The sequence below is a fragment of the Electrophorus electricus genome, chromosome 2 (genome assembly GCF_041902795.1).
Source record: "Electrophorus electricus isolate QZ-2024a chromosome 2, ASM4190279v1, whole genome shotgun sequence".
In the NCBI taxonomy this organism is placed as follows: domain Eukaryota; kingdom Metazoa; phylum Chordata; class Actinopteri; order Gymnotiformes; family Gymnotidae; genus Electrophorus; species Electrophorus electricus.
Window position 1 is genome coordinate 29,866,518 of NC_137498.1, and position 19,533 is coordinate 29,886,050.

Consider the following 19,533-nt stretch of genomic DNA (forward strand, 5'->3'; position numbering starts at 1 on the left):
CAGAAAAATATACAATATGGGTGGAAGCCTTTTGCAGTGAGATCATAGGCTGGGGCAAACAATGACCTGAAGCATTTGGCAGGAATGACTTCAGAAAAACTGTGAAAGTCCTGCAATGGTCCAGCCAGAGTCCAGCTGTGATTCTGCTCTGATCCCAATAGAGCAGCTCTAGGACATGAACATGACTGTGCACCCACACTCCTTGCTGAGATCTGAACAAGACAGTGTACACACACTCCCTGCAGAGACATGAATATGACTGTGCACCTGTGCTCCACTGCAGAGACATGAACATGACTGTGCACCTGTGCTCCACTGGAGAGACATGCACATGACTGTGCACCTGTGCTTCACTGGAGAGACATGAACATGACTGTGCACACACACTTCCTGTATAGATCTGAACATGACTGCCCACCCTTGCTCCAATGCTAACCTGGCTGAGCTGCAACATGGTACATTTTTAATAAATTTACAAAACATTCCAAAAACCTGTTTTTGCTTTGTCATTGTGGAGTATTTTGTGTAGATCCATTTAAGATGAATCTGAAACTTAAATGTGAAAACTTGAAATGGTCTTTAAACCTTCTGTATGCAGTGCATCTGTCTTCCCTTTGTAGAATTATATTTTACCTGTTTTTGCCACTGAAAACACACTGACATTTAAAAGGGTTGCAAATTCAATCATTTAAAAATAAAATCCAACTCATTTACAGTAAGGGCTATAATACTGTTGCAGCTGAGCTTCGCAAGGGTTCACTTAATAACCTTGATATTTAATGAAATAAGAAATGCATGTGGACACAGTAGTAAGTGGTGAAAACAACTAACTCACTTTTTTATTTTTCAAAAAGAAATTTTCTTTCAGCATCAATTTTCCCTATGGGAAGCCCAAAGGGACATTCACTGCACATACACCTTCAGTAACATGGTCTGCTTAAAAGTCTGTTACATATGTGCCCCCACTTATAAATGCCCCTGTTTATATAATTATAACAGCAAATACCATATCCATGCACAAAACAAAACAAGCATAACCAACAGAATCATAATACCAAGCAGAGGTAAATCCCTTAGCCTGCACCACCTGCACCACCTGATATGGGCCTTTCCAGTGCGGAGCCAACTTAGTGCAACTATCGATAGGGTTATGCAGCCAAACCAACGCACCCTTTATGTACCTGTGGTCCTGAATGCCTTCATCATGGTACAGCTTGTGTAAGCCTCAGCTGAGTTCAGTCTGGCAGCCCCAAAGGCCTTCTCCATTCGCACCACCAGAGAGGACACCAATTTGGTGTGAGATCCAAAGACCCAAGGCTCCAGAACATGGGGAACACGAACACATCTGCTGGAATCCAAACTTTGTGGCCATGAATGAGAATGAAGGGGAGAATTAAGTGAGTGCTGGAGTGCCTGGAGGTGTTATTGGTAAATTGCTTCAGAAAGGCATCCCATTCACCCCCATAGGAAAGCAGCCTCTTGGCCAGTGGGTCGATCATTGTTCTGTTGTGGCATTCCACCATATCATCTGATTTTGGATTATATGCCACACTGCATGTTTTTTTTTTGTTCCCAGATGCCAGCAGAGGCCTTGGATCACCCTCACCTCAAACTGATGGCCTTGATTGCTGTGTACAGCTTCTGGGATACCATGGAACAGTACATAATCTTCAAACAATCAATGGACCACTGACTTGCTGTCTGGTTAGGGAGTGTGTACAAATAAACAAATTTGGTGAAATAGTATTCTACTTCCGGGACATACCCTTGGATGTCCCTTGGATGTCACTGGCAGCTCCAAGATATCTGCAGCCACTCTAATGTCTAACAGTCAACCCTCCCATAGGAGCTTTCTGTTTTGGCACCGGGGACCTGCATGTCAGGCAGGCCTTACACTGTTCACACCAGCATCTAATGTCCCTCAGCATGGAAGGCCAATAACATGTCTGTCTCACCCTTGCCCAGACATGCTCATCTGAAAATTGAGCAGACATGGGCCCCCCATGGACATGTTGGAGCAGACAAGACACAAGTGTTCAGGGTGACCTGCACCTGTCTCTGTCCTACTGGAGACTTAATCATAGTCTGACACAAAAGGCCATTTATCATGGATGGGCAACTGAACTTTGTCCATATCTTACAGAAATTAAAAGAAGACCCTCATGTTGATGGGGTGGATGTGCATAGTCCCCCTCAATCGAAGTCAAAACCCTGACAACATCTGAGTCCTCTTGTTGCACTGACCTTATTTCCAAGCCATCATGTGAGAGATAGTAGACCATGGCCAGGTCTACCTCAAGATTGTCAGAACAAGCAGACTGTACACCCTCAACACTGTGCACCACAGCAACCTGATTCTCCCCTTCAGGTGGATCATGAGGCAGTGGATGGCGAGGCAGTGCATCTACATTCAGGTGATGAAAACCATCTTTGTGAACAATAACCTAGTCAAATGGGTCCAGCTTCCTCACCCATCGACCTCATCATCCCATCAAGTCATTACCAATGTCTGCGCACTGAAGACTCAACACAGGGCAATGATCAGTTGTAATTGTGGTTGTAAATATAGACAGCCCAACATAGTGTTTAAACTCTCACACAGCCCATACAATGATCCAGAGTTCCTCATTAAATGTAAACCACTGCATCTGAGCTTTGGTCCAAGTTTGGCTGGTATAGGCCACATGTCTTGCCCATCAATGTCCTGTGTTAGTGTAACCCATAGGTCAATATACATTTTTATTCTGGGATCTCTGTTTATATTAAGAGCCTGTCACTTTAAGATCTTGGTTATGCCATATTTTGTTAGGCACTTATTGTTAATGCTATTGGTGCTCATTTTATGATGGCATGTGCTCATTATAACTTACTAGCATGAGTGCACGATAGTTAGAGTACAATCAGCATGGTAGGAGCTGGTTGTTAAATTCAGCTAACATTTAGCTGAATTCATTGTCAGTCATTATCACTCCCAGAAGCCCTCACATCATGAGCATGCCTTGTTTTCTTATTGTAATAGGTCCTGAGCTAGACTGAGTCTGATATATGCTGGGTTTCCAAGCTGTGTGTTGTGGCCTGAGAGAACTGATTTTTTGGGGTACCCTTTTCCTTTTTTATTTTTTTGGCATGCCTTATTTATCTATCTATCTATTTATTTATTTATTTAGCACATGAGCAAGGAAAACAACTGTTGAATTTTACATTCTCTCTCTCTCTCTCTCTCTCTCTCTCTCTCTCTCTCTCTCTCTCTCTCTCTCTCTCTCTCTCTCTCTCACACACACACACACACACACACACACACACACACACACACACACACACACACACAAACACACCAGGCCAGGATTTTACGTTCTCTGTGATCTTTGGGTCAGGTTGGAGGCCATAGAAATGACATGACCCAGGAACACCACATGATCTCTTGCCAGGTGACATTTCTTGAGTACTGAGTCTCAGCCCAGCAGACTGTATTCTGGAGAAAACATCCTCCAGATGGACACAGTGATCCTCAAATGTATGAATGTAAATCAGAATGTCATCTAGATAGACCATGCAAATATGCCACAGCAGCCCCCTAAGGATCAGTTCCATCATACGTTAAAATGTTGTGGGTCAGTTCGTAAGTCCCATCGGCATGATCCTCCAGTGGTATAGGCCTCTCCTGTGATGAAGACCATTTTCTCCCTGTCCTCATTGGTCACTTCCACCTGCCAGTAACCGTTTGAGAAATCAAGTGTACTAAACCAGAAGGAGCCTGCAAGGGCATCGGGGCTGTTATCCACTTGGGGTAGTGGATGAGAATCTTTGACTGTGACTGAATTAAGTTGCCTGTAATCCATGCAGAATTTCCAATGCCCCTCAAATTTCTAAACAAGGACCACTGGGGAGGCCCAGGGGTGGCAACTCTTCAATGATGCTGTCCCCCATCAGACCAGCCACCTGATGCTTGATTTTAGCCTGTTTCCCTGAAGAGGGGCAATTATGCATGTTGTTTGATGGGGTAGGATTATTGGCTGTCCTAATGTGGTGCTTAATCAGCCTGCATCTTCCAGTATTTCTATCAGCTACATTAAAAACCCCTGCAAATTTCTGTATGAGCATAGTTAGCTGCGCTCACTGCTGTGTTGTGACGGGAGACCCATCCAGTGTGACAGGTAGTGCATGAGAGGATAAAGACAACATAGCAATCAGATGGCTGAGGAAGTGGTATAAGGTCAGTTTCTCCAAGGTGATGAAACTCACCCAAATGCACTCCCTGTTTGAGCATCAAGTCTTTCATAGTAGGGTTCAAAACCCGAGCCACCACGATGCCAATCAGGACGTTTGTCACTGCATGTGCAATTACCACACTTGCGGACTCTGGCACATTGGGCTCCAAGTAATCCTCAAAATTCCATGAGGTAAGATTAACAGTGTTGGGAGGGCACACATTAACTGGACTAGTGTCTCACTAAAGAGACTGTCCAGACAAACATAACAGCATTCAGGTAACTTTTCTGCACTCCACACTATCCATAGCACACCCACTTCCAAATCCAGCCAAGCATGATTTTCAGTAGGAAGTCCAGGCCAAGGTGATCTGCCTGAGTGGACTTCTTGAGGACATGAAACACATGGTGTCACATCACTGATCCCAACCTAAAAGCCACATCATAGTGCTCAGTGTATCTAGCATTTGCCCATTTACAGCATGTGATCTTATAGGTTTTGGTCAAAGGACAATTGTGCAGGGCTAGAACCAACATACAAAAATCTGCACTAATAAGTGAAAGTAGTCTCTGAATCCACCAACATAAAGACCTCTGTGCCTTCAATCACTCTTCTAATATATAAAGCCAGGATTCTTCTCAATCACTTCGCAATAACCTAATTCGGCCATGTGTTGGAACATCCTTATGTAAGTGGCTCCTTGATGAAGAATCTGATGTCTGTGCCTTAACATCAGTTACAGCCCATCAGCTACAGGAAACGCACATGTCATCATCTTTGTTCATCCTCACAGTGAGTACGCCATCTTGGTCTGGGGCGCCATTGTCTCACTGTCCTAGAGGTTAACGGATGCACTGGTTCATGTTGTTGAGCATACTGTCAGTGGCTGCTTCTATTTGAGGATGCATGAGCTGGAGAACGGCCTTTCTGAGCTTCCTGAACCTCCCCAGACTAGTATCCTGGCCTGCCACAGGTACAGCTACATTGGGAATGAGAAGGCAAGCGAAAACCCATGCCACCTCTTTCCTGTACCCCAAGCTACAGCCCATAGCCTCTTATTCTCATCATGCATCTCTTTCACCTCCAATCTCATTGCATACATTTCCTACAATAGAATATCAACAGCCCTCCTCAAAACCATCAGCCCTCCTCAGACCCATGCTACCAGACACAACGGCACAGTTGCGTTCACTTTCATAAAGAAACTATTTGGATGCATCCTTCCACTGTCTGCTTTCAGAGTTTCTCTGGTATTCTCACAACATCCTGCTATTATCAGAGCCTCCTCCATGTCAGTAGCACTCTGCTCATAACATTTTACCCACAATACTGGGTCCAGTCCTGCAAGAAAACGATGAAACTTTTCCTCTTCTTGTGCCACTTCATCATAATCTGGGAATGCTTCCTGGACAAGCTTGCTAACATCAGCAGCATAAACTTCCTGTGGGGTGCACACAAACAGGCAGCAAGGTTGGCTTTAAAATAGTCCATAAACTGCTTCTGTGCAAAAGACTCATTATGTGGTTCCCTGAGTGCTGCATAGTCTGACTGCAGAGCTGCTGGAAGACTGTCCCATAACAGAAATGCAGCTTTGCCTAAATGAGTAGGTAAAATTCTCACCAGCTCATACTCGTTCCCGAGTGCCTTGACCTTAACTTCAGGCTGCCTTGCCCAGCTCAGAAGACTCTGGCTCCTGTCTCCAGTGAAGGGAGCAGGCCTCAATTCTCTACCAAGAGCACGGTCTTTGGCTCTCTCCAAGCTATACTTGCATGTGCTGTCAACATCCAGCCACATGTTACAGAGTGTTTTCCCTGTGTGAGCTAAGTTGCTAACTATACTGAGTAGGCAAAACTACTCAGAAACATCACTAAAATGCAACTGCACACTTTCGTTTATTTGTCCAAAATAAATTGACCCAAAAATCTGTGCCAGCAATTTATCCCAGCAAGGGTTCACCTAATAACTTTGATATTTATTGAAACAAGAAAAGCACACACTCAGTAGTAAATGGTGAAATCAACTAACTCATTTTTTACTTTAACTTTTTTTTTACTCCAAAACTAAACTTTTTTTCTAACATCACTCTACCCTATGGCAACCACAAAGGAACATACACAGCACATACAACTTCAGTAACGCAGTCTGCATAAAAGTCTATTATACTGTTAAAATAGCATGGCCTACTGTTTTATGTTTATTTGACAGTTAAATAAACTGCTGAAATGTGTCTGTTTGTAATTGCTGTTACTTTGGGGACCACAGGTACTTTCTGCTTCCCTATTACAATGCTAAACAAACATCACTGACAAAGTCATAGAACATGATGTAAAATAGGTAAATAGTGGCTATTGAAAAGGTATTAGAGAAAGTGCACTGAGATCATGACTGATTTAATGGGTTGGCCTTTTAAAAACAATGCGGGGGGGGGGGGGGGCTTTGCTTAGAGCAGTGGTAGCTCAGGGGTTAAGATACTTCACTTGTAAGTGGGAATGTTGCTGGTTCAAGCCCCACCACTGAGCAATGCCCTTAACCCTCAATTGCTCTAGTTGTGCTCAGTCATAATTGTAAATTGCTTTGGATTAAAGAATCAGATAAATACATCCATGCCCTGGTTTTTGAGAGCCTTGGAAATTAAATTGCGATTAGGAAATATGGCAGTGACCAAATGTTTTGCCATCATAGATGGAAGGGAGGGGCAATGGAGGGATGATCCGGTGCTGTCCACCAATAGCAGAGCAGCAGCAGAAGGAAGCAGAGAATCAGGTACTGTACCTGAGAGCTGTGGATGACACAAGTAACTCCAAACAATCACTCGTACAGGGGAGTGCTCAACGAAATGAAAAGAAGCTTCACATTCGGCAATCTGCAGTTTCCAAACCTGATCCCTCTAATCTCAGTCCAAGGTATATGCTCCCCTATGCAGACAGACATACTTTCCTTTTTGTTTTGTTTTTTTAATGTGTAAGTTTACTTTACTGATCTTACATATAATAGTAAGAATATGAGTCATATAAATATTTACTCACTTATGTTAGGTGAGCATTTTTTTCCTCCCAGAAGTACATGCAGTAATATACATGCACATATACATAAAGCAGCTCCAGGATTGGTTTTCCAATAAATATATGCCTGTGTATCATAAAGCAGCTCAAGGATTGATTTGTTAATAAATGTATGCATGCGTATGTTTATGTTTAGGGTTGTTGATGGTACAGAAGCTAGTGAAGGCACAGAGAGGATGTTTGCATTTCCATTCTCTCCTCATCACCAGAACATTGCCAGACACCCAACCAACATGACTACTAGCAAGCCAGGTCAGTGTGTGCTTGCATGAGAGAAATTCATTCATTACCTCTCTGTTGGAATTTTTAACTTGTCTACTATGTAATACAATTATTACAGATACTTTTGAAATTATTTATAACATTCAGAAATGCCAGTTGTATTTGAATGTAATAATTTACTATTCCAGATATCCTACAGATCAGTACTGCAGAGTTAGCGGCTAAATCTGAAGAGACCAGAGGACATCTGCGCCACTTAGACCAAGAGGTACTGTAACACACCTGACTTCTCTTTGGACTGGTTCAAGTGTAATCTGTGTAGCCTGACTGCATTGTCCTCTGTTACCTGAAATCACGGGAGATCAGGTGAGCGCTTGGTGTCATGCTAGTAACAAACCATATGGCTAGACCTAGCAGGGCAAGGCAAGAGAAAAGAAGGAATATGCTGTTTAAATAGTAAATGATGTGACACTTTTCAGTAGAGGAAAATGGACCAAACATAGTGACAGCAGCACCTGGGGCTGTGTTTGGTCTAACAGATCCCAGGAATGACAACTTTCATCAACATCAGTCCCATTCCAAAGGATTGCAATTAGGATCAGCAAAAAATTACTACAAATTGGCAGAGTATTGACAAATGTATAATTGGTCAGGAATACTTAGCCTCTTCCCACTTACAATATCAGAGTGGAGGAAGAAAAACTCAATGATCTCTCATCTAAAAATGCACAATTTACTTAATGGTCTGACAGTTAATAATCAGAACACACTGTAAAGTTGTTACATTGAAGCTAAAATTTTGCATTCTATTGCATGTTGGACATTTTTCAGATTTGACTATCAGGTGGTAGCAATCACATTACATTTTTCACAGTTGGTACTGTAAGAGGGTGCCTTCATCTAGTGCCATCTTTCTCATGCCTCTCATTCTCTCTCTCTCCCAGTCTGTCTTGTTCCCACTCTCCCTCTGACAGACTGTATCACCAGGGCTCTATTGTGATCCATGTTTGGTCCAATCCACTCAGAGATGTTGGGCTTCTGTCCTGGTGCCCCTTCCTGTCTGATGCTGTGTTCTAATACCTTCTGTTGCCTCCAATGACATTATGGATCATTAACCAATTAGACTCATTATTTGTTAATATCACTTTTTGGCATGACATCTGCTGTGTCTGCCAAACTCATGTTCATCTTAGCTGAGTTCACCTGTGCCTACAAATACAGTAGGTGCCACAATTAAGTGTCTGTGAAGGTACAGAGCATTCTCATATGACATGCTAATTTTTCTCCTGTCACACAAATACAGAAACTGAAAGGTATGATAGTTAATGTACTAACCACCAAACATAGTGTACTCTACATAGATCAGTGCAAAATCAGATATCTTGTGGAGCTATGTGTTCATTGATGATGTCTCATTTTTATACTATTATTGTCTATAAGTCATCCATTTTCAACATAGATAGACAGATGAACTGCTTATAGCAAAGCCTGCCACCCTCCAAAAGCTCCACTAATCAAAGTATCTGAACATAATGACCATAGACTACTGCAATGCAATATTTAAAAATATCCAAACAATAAATAATGGTGCTTTACAGTGAACGACTAAGCAATAATTTGCTTCACCTACAATGACCTTTAGTGCCTATGAGAGATGGGTATGAAAAAAGAAACAACTTTCTGCCTGCATCAGCTGGTTACGTGCTGTTTCTATGAGAAAAAGCCATCCATGACAGTTTTAACAACTGCTACTTGTTCAATTCTGAGCCCACTTCTTCCGATTGCTGCATACAATCAGCCCAGACAGCACTCTGTGGACCAAACTGTGCATGATTTTGCAATTGCCTTGACACACAAGGCACTGAGGGAACACTTTCCAACAATTTTGAATTTGTTTCTCAATAAACCTCAACCACCAGTAAGCCTGCATCTCTATAGTACTGTTTGCAAATGGTTGCATCCGCATTTTTTTAAATTAATAAATTCAAATTCAAAACCTACAATCCAATTGGACAAGAAAGTCAGAGAAACATTAAATTGAATCATAGCTCATTCCTTGCTCAGCTGGAGAACTGCCTAGGTATGATGGGGTATTCAGTTTTATGATCATCTATAAAAAGTGATTGCATGGGACTGTGGTATTTCACTCCTGTTCAAACAGGCTTGTTCCAGCTTGGTCCTGTTACATATAGTAGTACATTCCATGCAGAAAAAGTGTACTGTTTGGATTCTTATTAAAATGATTTATTTTAACCTGTTTGCAGTGTTTGTAGAGGTCATGATATACTTGGTCATAAAATTATTGTGCCGAGCTGATTAAATTAAAAAAATGATTTGATTGGTCAGAGGTGGTAAACCTTGTTCTTGGTGATGATAAAACTGAAGGACTCTAGGTCTGAGGGGAGAGCATTTAGGAGAAGAGTTGGAGTGGAGCTGAAGCAGAACTGGTAGATTGATGAGTTAGATTTGGAGAAACCTCTCCCTGGGGTTTGTTTCTCTCTCTCTCTGTGTATGTGTGTCTCTCTCCTTCTCTCTATCCATCTATTAGGTAAAATTCAGGTAGTATTTTCTAGGCTGCATTTCTGTTATTTATAATATATGTATGGCCATATTTCAATATCTAACATATTGTAATGGATAAGTGATTGTCTTGCATTATGTAAATAAGTCCTGTGTTACCTAAACTGCAGATGAAACTCAACTCTTCAGATAGTATTATATCATGTAAACACTCACTAACTAGACTGATCAAGAACCAGCAATAATTAAATTGACACCAATTCTCTGTAATTTATCCAATCTGCTGTGTACATTAGGTACATCATAAATTAAAATAGCCAGCAGTAAACACCTGACTAACCAGTCTGTTTTAACATTATAAGAACTTTATAAAGTTGGTTATGCATATTCTCATTACTTATGTTGTGTTATGCAATAGCACTCATTTGTGTGACTGAGACCATCACTTAGGATGGTTGAATGGGTGCTCTGGCTGCTATGTCAGGGAGCTGGGTCTTTGGTCTGGGAGTCAGTGCTCATGTTTACCTCCTGTCAGTCCCAGGTGTGGTGGCTGCCCACAGCCTTCTTTACAATTTGTACTTTTAATTTGGAGTCAGAGACCTTTTACACACAATAAACCTCAAAGCATGCCCATTTCCATCACTGTTTGTAGGTAAAGCGGTTAGGGACAAGTAAATACCGTATCACCCTCCCTACAGGTGCACTCAAAAAAGCCCAAGAATCTGCAGGATTCCACCACACTGACAGTAGTGCTCTTAATTACTATGGGGTGAGGCAGGTTGTCCAGGTTATCTGAGACACATAAGATATAAAATGTTATAAATCTACTGCTATCCAATATTTGATGTGGTGGCTGCTTGTAATTAGACTTATAAGGGTGAAGGCATCTGCAAACTATTATGATTTAAGTATAAGGGGTCCATACATTAGCGTAGGAGGTGGGAGTGGGGTGAGAGGTGCTGTGGGGCCAGTAGCCCCCCTTGTGGTGGCTTCTGGGTGTAGCATCTTACACTCAGCAGTACCTGTAAACTTAAAGTTTTAATGAACAAATTTTAAAATAAAAATTGTGTGCACGGTGGGTTTAAACATAGCTGTAGCGATATGTGCAAAAACATATTTAAATTATTTTAATTATTTATCATTAAATATGTCCAACTACTTCTCCTACATTTCTGGTAGAATGGGGTGTTTTAATGGGGACACATTTATAGTTACATTTATTTGGTTAATGTAGTCTTTATGCAGTCTTTGTAGTCTATATGTAGGCTTTCTTTCTTACATTTGCATTTACATTTATGGTATTTTGCACATGCTCTTATTCAGAGTGACTTAAAAAACTTTGTCATTTACTCATAAAATGTATCTACCAGTACAGTAGGTTAGAGTTCAAGATACCATTGAACTAGAATGCTGTTGAAATACAGGGATCAATGCTGATGCCTAGAAGTGAAAAACATAATCTTTATAACAGACAACAATAAGTGCAATAAACAATACCCTACAGTAAGTACTAGAGTTTCAGATACTCAACATAGGTGCAGGATCAGTGGTCATTTAATTATTCTACAAACAGATGGGTCTTCAGTCCGCATATGAAGACTGCAAGGAACTCTACTGGCAGAAAGGCCAGTGAAAGTTCCACCATCTAAGGGCCAGGACAGAGAATAGTCTCTATGCTTGTCTTCCATGAGACTTGAAGATAGGTGTTCCTCACCTATAATTTTTCCCTCACTTTCTCAAACTTCATCATATACATCAACAAAACTAAACATCTTTCCAACCTGAAATGTGTCTTGCAATTCCTGTCTACATATCCCACAGATCTCCTAGGGACTATTATCGATGTAATCACTGCAACTTCAGCAACCTCAGCAACCTCATTTACTCCCAATATTCAGTGCAATCAAAGACCATGGTGACTGAACTATGGAATTGCCAATTTGCTGTCCAGAAAGCTGACTTAATCTCAGCCATAGTATCCCTCCACCTGCTGCACTTCCTGGCTCTTAACAGAGAACTGGATTACCCCAGAGAACTTGGCAACTCCACTTGCCCAATACTCTGCCTTTTCATTCACACATTCTCCAAGGCATCTCTGCAAGAGTGGTGGCATGAGTTTACTGCTGTTTCGAATGTGGTGTTTCACCCTACTTTCCTTCTCTGCTCTTTCAGTTTCTTCTTTTGAATTTCACACTATTATGGTGTCTTTCCTCACTAAACTTCATATCATTATCATTTACTGCCAGGTTTTCTGGATAACTTCATTGATGAGCTTGACAGCCTTTTGAGTCAATTCCCCATTAAAGGAAACCCACTCATCCTCTTTGTTGACTTCAACCTTCCATCGGACAAGCTATATTTCTCCCTCATCCTTCCGCTGTTGTAATTTCACCTCATCCTCAATCAGCCACATCCCTAGCATTCGACTCACAGAACGGGCAGTGCTCTGAACCTGCTTTTCACCCGGACCACAACAGCATCAGACATCGCAGCCACCCCCTCTGTCTCCAAGACCACCAGTTTATATTCTTCTCTTTCCCACCCTACTCTTTTTATCCATACCTCCCCCACATGTGCTTCCTCCTTCCAAAGCAATGTGTGCTCCATCACACCTTCCTTCCCTTACTTCTACTATATTGTTTACCTTTCCCTGGATACATTTACAAATGCTTTTCTTTCTACACTCTCCACATCAATGAATCTTCTGTGCCCTCTCTGCTCCAGACCTGCAAGATCTCCCTGCCTGTTCCCTGGCTAACAGAAGTGCTGTGTCACCACAAGAGAAAACTAAGGACTGCAGAGAGTCAGTGGGGGAAAACACCTAGATTCAGACCTCAGCTCATAACAGTCTCTCCTTTTCAAGTACTCACTGGAAGTGACATCTACAAAGTCATCCTACTACAGAGGATGTTTTGAATCATTAGCATCTGATCCATGCAATCTTCACCCTGCCCCTCTTCTTCATCCCTCATCTCTTACTCCTGAGAATTCCATCACTTTCTTTGAAGAAAAGGTTGCAGCAATTCACCAGTCATTTTCCTTTCTTCCAACTCTTCCAACAGTGTTCAATTTCCTACATCCAACTCTCTGGCTTCTTTTTCTCCTCTCTCCTCAGAGAAAATCTTTTAACTCCTGACTTCCAGCAATCTGAATACATGTCCCTTGGATCCCATTCCTTTCACTCTTTTACAGACAGTCTTGAGAGATCTGCATCCTTTCATCATCAACAACTCCTTGTCCTCTGGACATGAATCATCTGCATTCAAAACTTCCAGGTTGGTACCAATCTTAAAGAAGGGCACACTTGACAGCTCCAACATAATCAATTCCAGAACAGTATCTCTTCTCTCTTTCCTCTCAAAGGTTCTTGCACGAGCAGGTTACAATCAACTATCTCTTTTCCTCACCCAGAACCAGCACCACGATCCCAATCAGTCCGGATACAAACCGGCACATTCAACAGAAACTGCCGTCATAGCAGTGACAGAGACACTTCATGCTGCCAAAAATGCCAAACTATCATCCGTCTTGATTCTGCTGGACCTTTCATCAGCCTTTGATACAGTAAACTACAACATCTTCCTCTCTGTTCTCTCCAGCCTTGGTGTGACTGGGTCTGCATGGAAATGGTTCCAGTCCTATCTGGAGGGATAGTCCTATCAGGTAACAAGGAGAGGGTCCATATCCAGTCCATATAGACTCTCCACCAGTGTCACCCAGGGCTCAGTGTTAATGTTCTTCTCTTCTCTTTGTATACTCCTTTGCTTGGTGATATAAAAATCTTCTCATCCCCTCTCCTACCACTACTATGCTGATGACACCCAATTAATTCTTTCTTTCCCACACTCTAACACACAGGTTTCGAGGTGTATCTCAGCATGCTTGACTGACATTGTGTCATGGATGACAGCCCACCTCTTGAAGCTCAATCCCAGTAAAACCAAGCTTCTGTGCCTCTCAGGAACTCCCAAACCTTACCATGACCTCACAGTTTCCTTTGAGAACTCCCTGGTATCACCATCTGAAGCTGCTCGTAGCCTTTGGGCAACAAGTTATCATTCTCAACTCATGTTTCAAATCTGATCCAGTCTCTGGCAGATTTCTTTTTTTTAACATATAAAGGATTCGGCCCTTTCTCTCACAAGAAGCTGCCCAGGGGCTTGTGTAGTCTCTTGTAATCTCAGAGCTAGATTACTGCAACTTGCTGTTTGCTGGTCTTCGTCTATGAGCCATCAGACCTCTACAACTTGTCTAGAATGCAGCAGCATGACTTGTCTTCAATCTTCCAAAGCTCACATCACTTCGCTGATGCGTTCCCTTCATTGGCTTCCAGTAGCTGCATGCATCAGATTTAAAACCTTGATGCTTGCCTACAAAGCCAAAAATGCCCCTCTATACATGATGTCAATGGTTGAAGCACAATCTGTACCTCAAGTACTCTGAACTTCAAGTATGGCTCAGCTTGAAATACAATGCTTCAAGTCTCATGGAAGACAAGCATCAAGACTATACTCTGTTCTGGTTCCCAGATGGTGGAACAAACCTTCACTGGCTGTCCGGATAGTGAGTGATGTATATTTATATGTTTTTGGGTTAGGATTAGTTGTTAGGGGTTAGAGTTTAGGGGTTATGTTTTTTTAAAGACTGCTTTCTGTGAGTGATGTGTATTTATGTGTTGCAGGTGAGCACCCTTGGACAGGAAGTAGCTGAGCTAGGCCGGGTAATGCGAAGTCTGGCCTTCCTCATGGAGACCTTGATGGCCTCATCACAAACACCTGGCATCTGCACTCCAGGACACTCACCACCCTCCAACTCTGCTGAAGGCCAGGCCACACCCTGGATCAATCCCTCCAACTCTGCTGATGGCCAGGCCACAGCTTGGATCAATTCCTGCAACTCTGCTGAAGGCCATGCCACACCCTGGATCAATCTCTTCAATTCTGCTGAGGGCCAGGCCATACCCTGGATCAATCCCTGCAACTCTGGTAAAGGCCAGGCCACACCCTGGATCAATCTTTCAAACTCTGCTGAGAGACAGACCACACCCTGGATCAATCCCCTGCCTTCACAGATGAAAACTGGTATATATTCTGGAGCACGTAAACCCATTAAAGCACAGGAATTGCAGATAGGTTGCCCCTCTGCAGATTCCTGCACCTCAGATATTTCATACCCTGACACCCTCCCCAGTTTGTCACTTACAGACCTCTCAATGAGACATTTCCCACCCCAATCACCCCTTACTCAAAGAACCCGGTCGCAGAGCCTGGAAACCCCACTCCCACACCACCAATCATCACAACCCACTCATGGAAATCTACCCCATGATGGGCAGCCTTTACTGGGAGAAGAGACAGGCCACACACCCCGGCAATGTAGCAAAAAACCCTTATATAAATAAGCACTATGTTTATCCCTGCAGAGAGCTGTTGAACACTGAACTCAGAATCAGTCTGAGCAATGTAGACAGAGATGCACAGGCAAAGCCATGGTGCAGTGGTTATGATTTTGCATTACTTATTTATGGGCACATAATGGAGACTAAAGAGATTTATGATATCAGTTTAGCAATGCTGGATTATTAATCCCAGGTTAAACAAATAAAATTGTATTTGTTGCCAAACTTAGACATATTCTTATTGTAAACCCATCCACAAGACATAACTATCCACTTCATCTTTTGAACATCAGACCCTCTAAAATCTAACCCTACAAACAAAAAAAGAGCTATTTTAAAGAAATCTACTGACCTTGTTAAAGAACCCTTCTGAAAGAGATCTATGAAGACCCTAACCCTAACCTTGATGTCAGAGATTTATAAAGACTTTAACCCTAATCCATCTGTAAGAGATCTATAATGACCTTAACCCTGACCCTTTTGTGAGAGATCTATAAAGGCCATTCCAAATGCCTTTGGAAATTAATTTCTCCAAAGAAGTCTTTACATGCATATACTTCCTGTGCAAAAATTCAATGTCTCTCGTCCTGTGATTAAGAGACTTTCAATTTCTTCAAATTTGCAAATAGTTACTTAGACAGAATTTGTTATTGGTTAGCTTCTTTCACTCACCTTAGTATAAGATATTTGCAGTCCTGGACATGCCATAAAATTAAATGTGCTTACACAGTCTGTTTCATACATCTTATGATACAACCTCAAGCATGTCACAGCATGATTTAAGAGTGCATCTTATTAGCCTTCAGTATCTTCAGCCAAATGATAAATACTGCTAGAAAGGTCCCTTTTGTTTCTGCCTGTTTATTTATAAATGCATGTGTAAATAGGCTCAGCATAGTGTAGCAATAGGGCATTGAAACACAGAGTAGAGTTTTGCAATAGGCACAATAGAAGCATGAAGGTTGATGCAGCATTGTGTGTTTTTCTCTGTCTGTGCATTTTTTCTCCTCTAGATGCTCCTTTGGGCAAGAGAGAGGAGCAACAGGGACAAGTTTTGCACTGTGTGTGTGTGTGTGTGTGTGTGTGTGTGTGTGTGTGTGTGTGTGCGTGTGTGTGTTTGCACATGTGATGGGAACAGAGTATATAAGGAACAGACATTGGAGCACGATGGACGGCATTGCTGCATGTAGTGCAAGCTGAAATTAAGGGGTTCAAGATTTTTAGCACAACTCAAGTTTGGCAGGGCAGGTTCTGTAGCTTTGCTTCTTGGTGGGGGGGATGGGTTAGTTGCCAATGGCAATGAGCCCCAGCTGCCACATGTCTCCTGCTGGCTCAGACATTGGCCACCCACTTTGCTTGTTTCTCTTTCCCTCTTAGCACCTTATTCTCTCTCTCTCTCTCTCTCTCTCTCTCTCTCTCTCTCGCTCTCTTTGCCTCTTTCTATCTTTCACTTCTCATCACTTGCATGTTACCATGTTAGAAACACAATTTGAGCTTACTTGTTACTTTACACTGTTCTAATTGTATTTTTTAACATTCTTGTTCCAGAACTGTTGAAAAGTCAATTTAATGCAATATTATGACAACATCTTACATTCAAAACAAAGTGCTTGCTGCAACAATGTTGCAGTTATACATATTCATAGTTCTTTGTCTCCAACTCTGTTCATTGCATTGAAAAAGATGGACCAAAATGCTAATGTGGCTAAAATTAAAGGGTGTATTTGATAAATAAAAATCTAATTTGAATAATTCTAATTGGTTGCTATTAGCATTGATTCATTAATAATAACAGTAGCAATTTGGTGTAACTGATTTCATTGAAAAACCTCTTGATCAGTAATAGAAAAACATGTTTTGTTGACCCGGGACATTTTTATATATGAATGTATCACAGGGGGATGTTTGGTGAACGTGCAGTGTTTGTGTGTGTGTGTGCGTGTGTGTGTAGTTGGGTGGCTAATGTGTAGTTGGATGGTTAATGTGTAGCCTGTGTGTATGTGTGGTGTGTCTGTGTGTATGTATGATTGTATCTGTGTGTGTGTGTGTGTGTGTGTGTGTGTGTGTGTGTGTGTGTGTGTGTGGAGGGGGAAGGGAATGAAATGTGTGGCATCAGGAAACAATGCAGTGTAATACAGAATTTCAGTACATCTCAATGTCTCTTTAGCTGTATGAGACTCTCTGTGTCCTGGAAATGGAACAGAATGACCTTCTTTGATTTAATTTGATATTATTCGATTAAAAGCCTGTTGTTCTAATAAAAGATTATTACTATCTTCTTTTCTTCCATGGTCTTTTTTGCACCAAAGTTATCCCTCATTTACTACACCTTTCAAAATACTTCGACAGCACTCTCTGGCTCATGGTTGTATTGTACTGAAGTAGCATTTATTAGTGTAGCTTCAAAGATATAAGTCTATATTATATTATACATGTTATTAATGTGTGTGTAAGCCAATACATCATCACACACTGGCATATTCTTGTTGTTAATTCCCCTTTAAAAAACACTTATTTATAATTTTGCAAATAATGTTCTTTAGACTGAAAGTCATGATACATTTGATACATTGGTGCGGCAATCTTTGGAAACCTGAGTGTAATGCCACACCTCAGATGTCCTTTCTTTTACAGTAGCCCACCATATAAGGACTAATTTTACATCCTCTATATCTCTTATGTCTACTGTGCATGTGTACTTATGGTCATGCATGTTCATGGCATGTTGCCCATGTTGTGCGATGTGCGACACAAACACATCGAGTAGCTGTTACAACCTGCATGCATGACACTGAGGATGTGTTTATCTCTTCCACCAAAGCTGTGGTCTATCTGAAAGCAACATGTTGACAAGTCTTCATGGTTACAAGTTACTGAAAAACAAACTGACATAGGAGGGTTATGCAATAACCAGTTAGAAGATGATGGGATGTTGTAGGGAAACCTAGATAAAAGGGTGTGTCATTACTAAATAGTTATTTAATGAGGGACACAATTGCTGCTATTGGACAACATCCTCAGACATGTCTCAGACAGATGTGTGTGTTTGAGAAAGATGATCAACTGGTCACCTACATTTATTGCTACTGTAAACATCCAGTCATGCTGTCTGCATATGCAACACCTGTATACACAGCACATCCTTCTGAAATGTTGTTTGTGCAAACTGCAGAGAATATCTCACACACACACCCAGACAGAGAGAGGATGGTAAATATATAAGAGGGAAAATATATAAAGAATGAAAATATGAAAATATGTATGCAATGTGTGTGTGTGTGTGTGTGTGTGTGTGTGTGCACGTGTGTGTTCAATAGCACTATGCACTATTACCTGACCCAAATAGACTAGCTATTCATCAATTCATCCTTCCATTACTAAGAAAAATATAACTATTCCATTCAAATTAATGACACAAACATAATCACACATTCATATACACCATATATCATATATACCAAAAATGCATACAAATCTAGCACCTTTGCGGTACTTAGTACCTCAGTAATAGAACTCTATGACCCCTAACTTAATATTAGGACTCTGTGACTACACCTCCTCTTAACATCTGATGACTCTGAAAATCTTTGCTGAGGATGTCTGACTGCTGATGAATGTGAGAGCTCTCTCTCTCTCTCTCTCTCTCTCTCTATATATATATATATATATGTGTGTGTGTGTGTGTGTGTGTGTGTGTGTGTGTGTGTGTGTGTGTGTGTGTGTCTGTCTGTCTGTGTGTGTGTGTGGGTGTGAGAGAAAGAGTATGTGGTATGTTTGCATTAATGAAACAGGCAGTGACGAATGGCTTGTAAAGCAGGCTTCTACAGGGAGCCTATCATACTTCAGAAGGAGCAGAGCTTGAGCTGAGATAAGATCAATGGCCTTCAACAGCACAGCTGATTCTCTGCTTCAGTGGCTGCCCTGCTAGCCTGCATTTCTGCCTAAAACTGTTGAATTGCACAAGCCCTCCTTGGTGCTCAGAACTCAAGAGCTAAGGGAGCTGATGTTTAATTTGGTGGTCCATCTGATTCAATGGATGATTGATAAACAGCAGAATTTCAATAGACTGCAACCTCCTTTGACCAAAATACCACTAGGCTGTTGATATGAACTGATGAAAAC

General features: G+C 41.6%; 1 protein-coding gene across 1 annotated transcript in view; it reads left to right on the forward strand.

Moving 5' to 3' along the window:
• The window catches only part of kcnh8 (potassium voltage-gated channel, subfamily H (eag-related), member 8), a 47,837-nt gene extending 32,423 nt beyond the window's left edge, over positions 1–15,414 (forward strand). Inside the window, exons 14-18 of the mRNA XM_081706134.1 lie at positions 6,892–7,112; positions 7,408–7,523; positions 7,682–7,761; positions 14,695–14,856; positions 15,064–15,414. Coding sequence (XP_081562260.1) covers positions 6,892–7,112; positions 7,408–7,523; positions 7,682–7,761; positions 14,695–14,856; positions 15,064–15,414 — 930 coding nt within the window. The remainder of the gene's footprint in view (positions 1–6,891; positions 7,113–7,407; positions 7,524–7,681; positions 7,762–14,694; positions 14,857–15,063) is intronic.
• Positions 15,415–19,533: the final 4,119 nt, after the last annotated feature.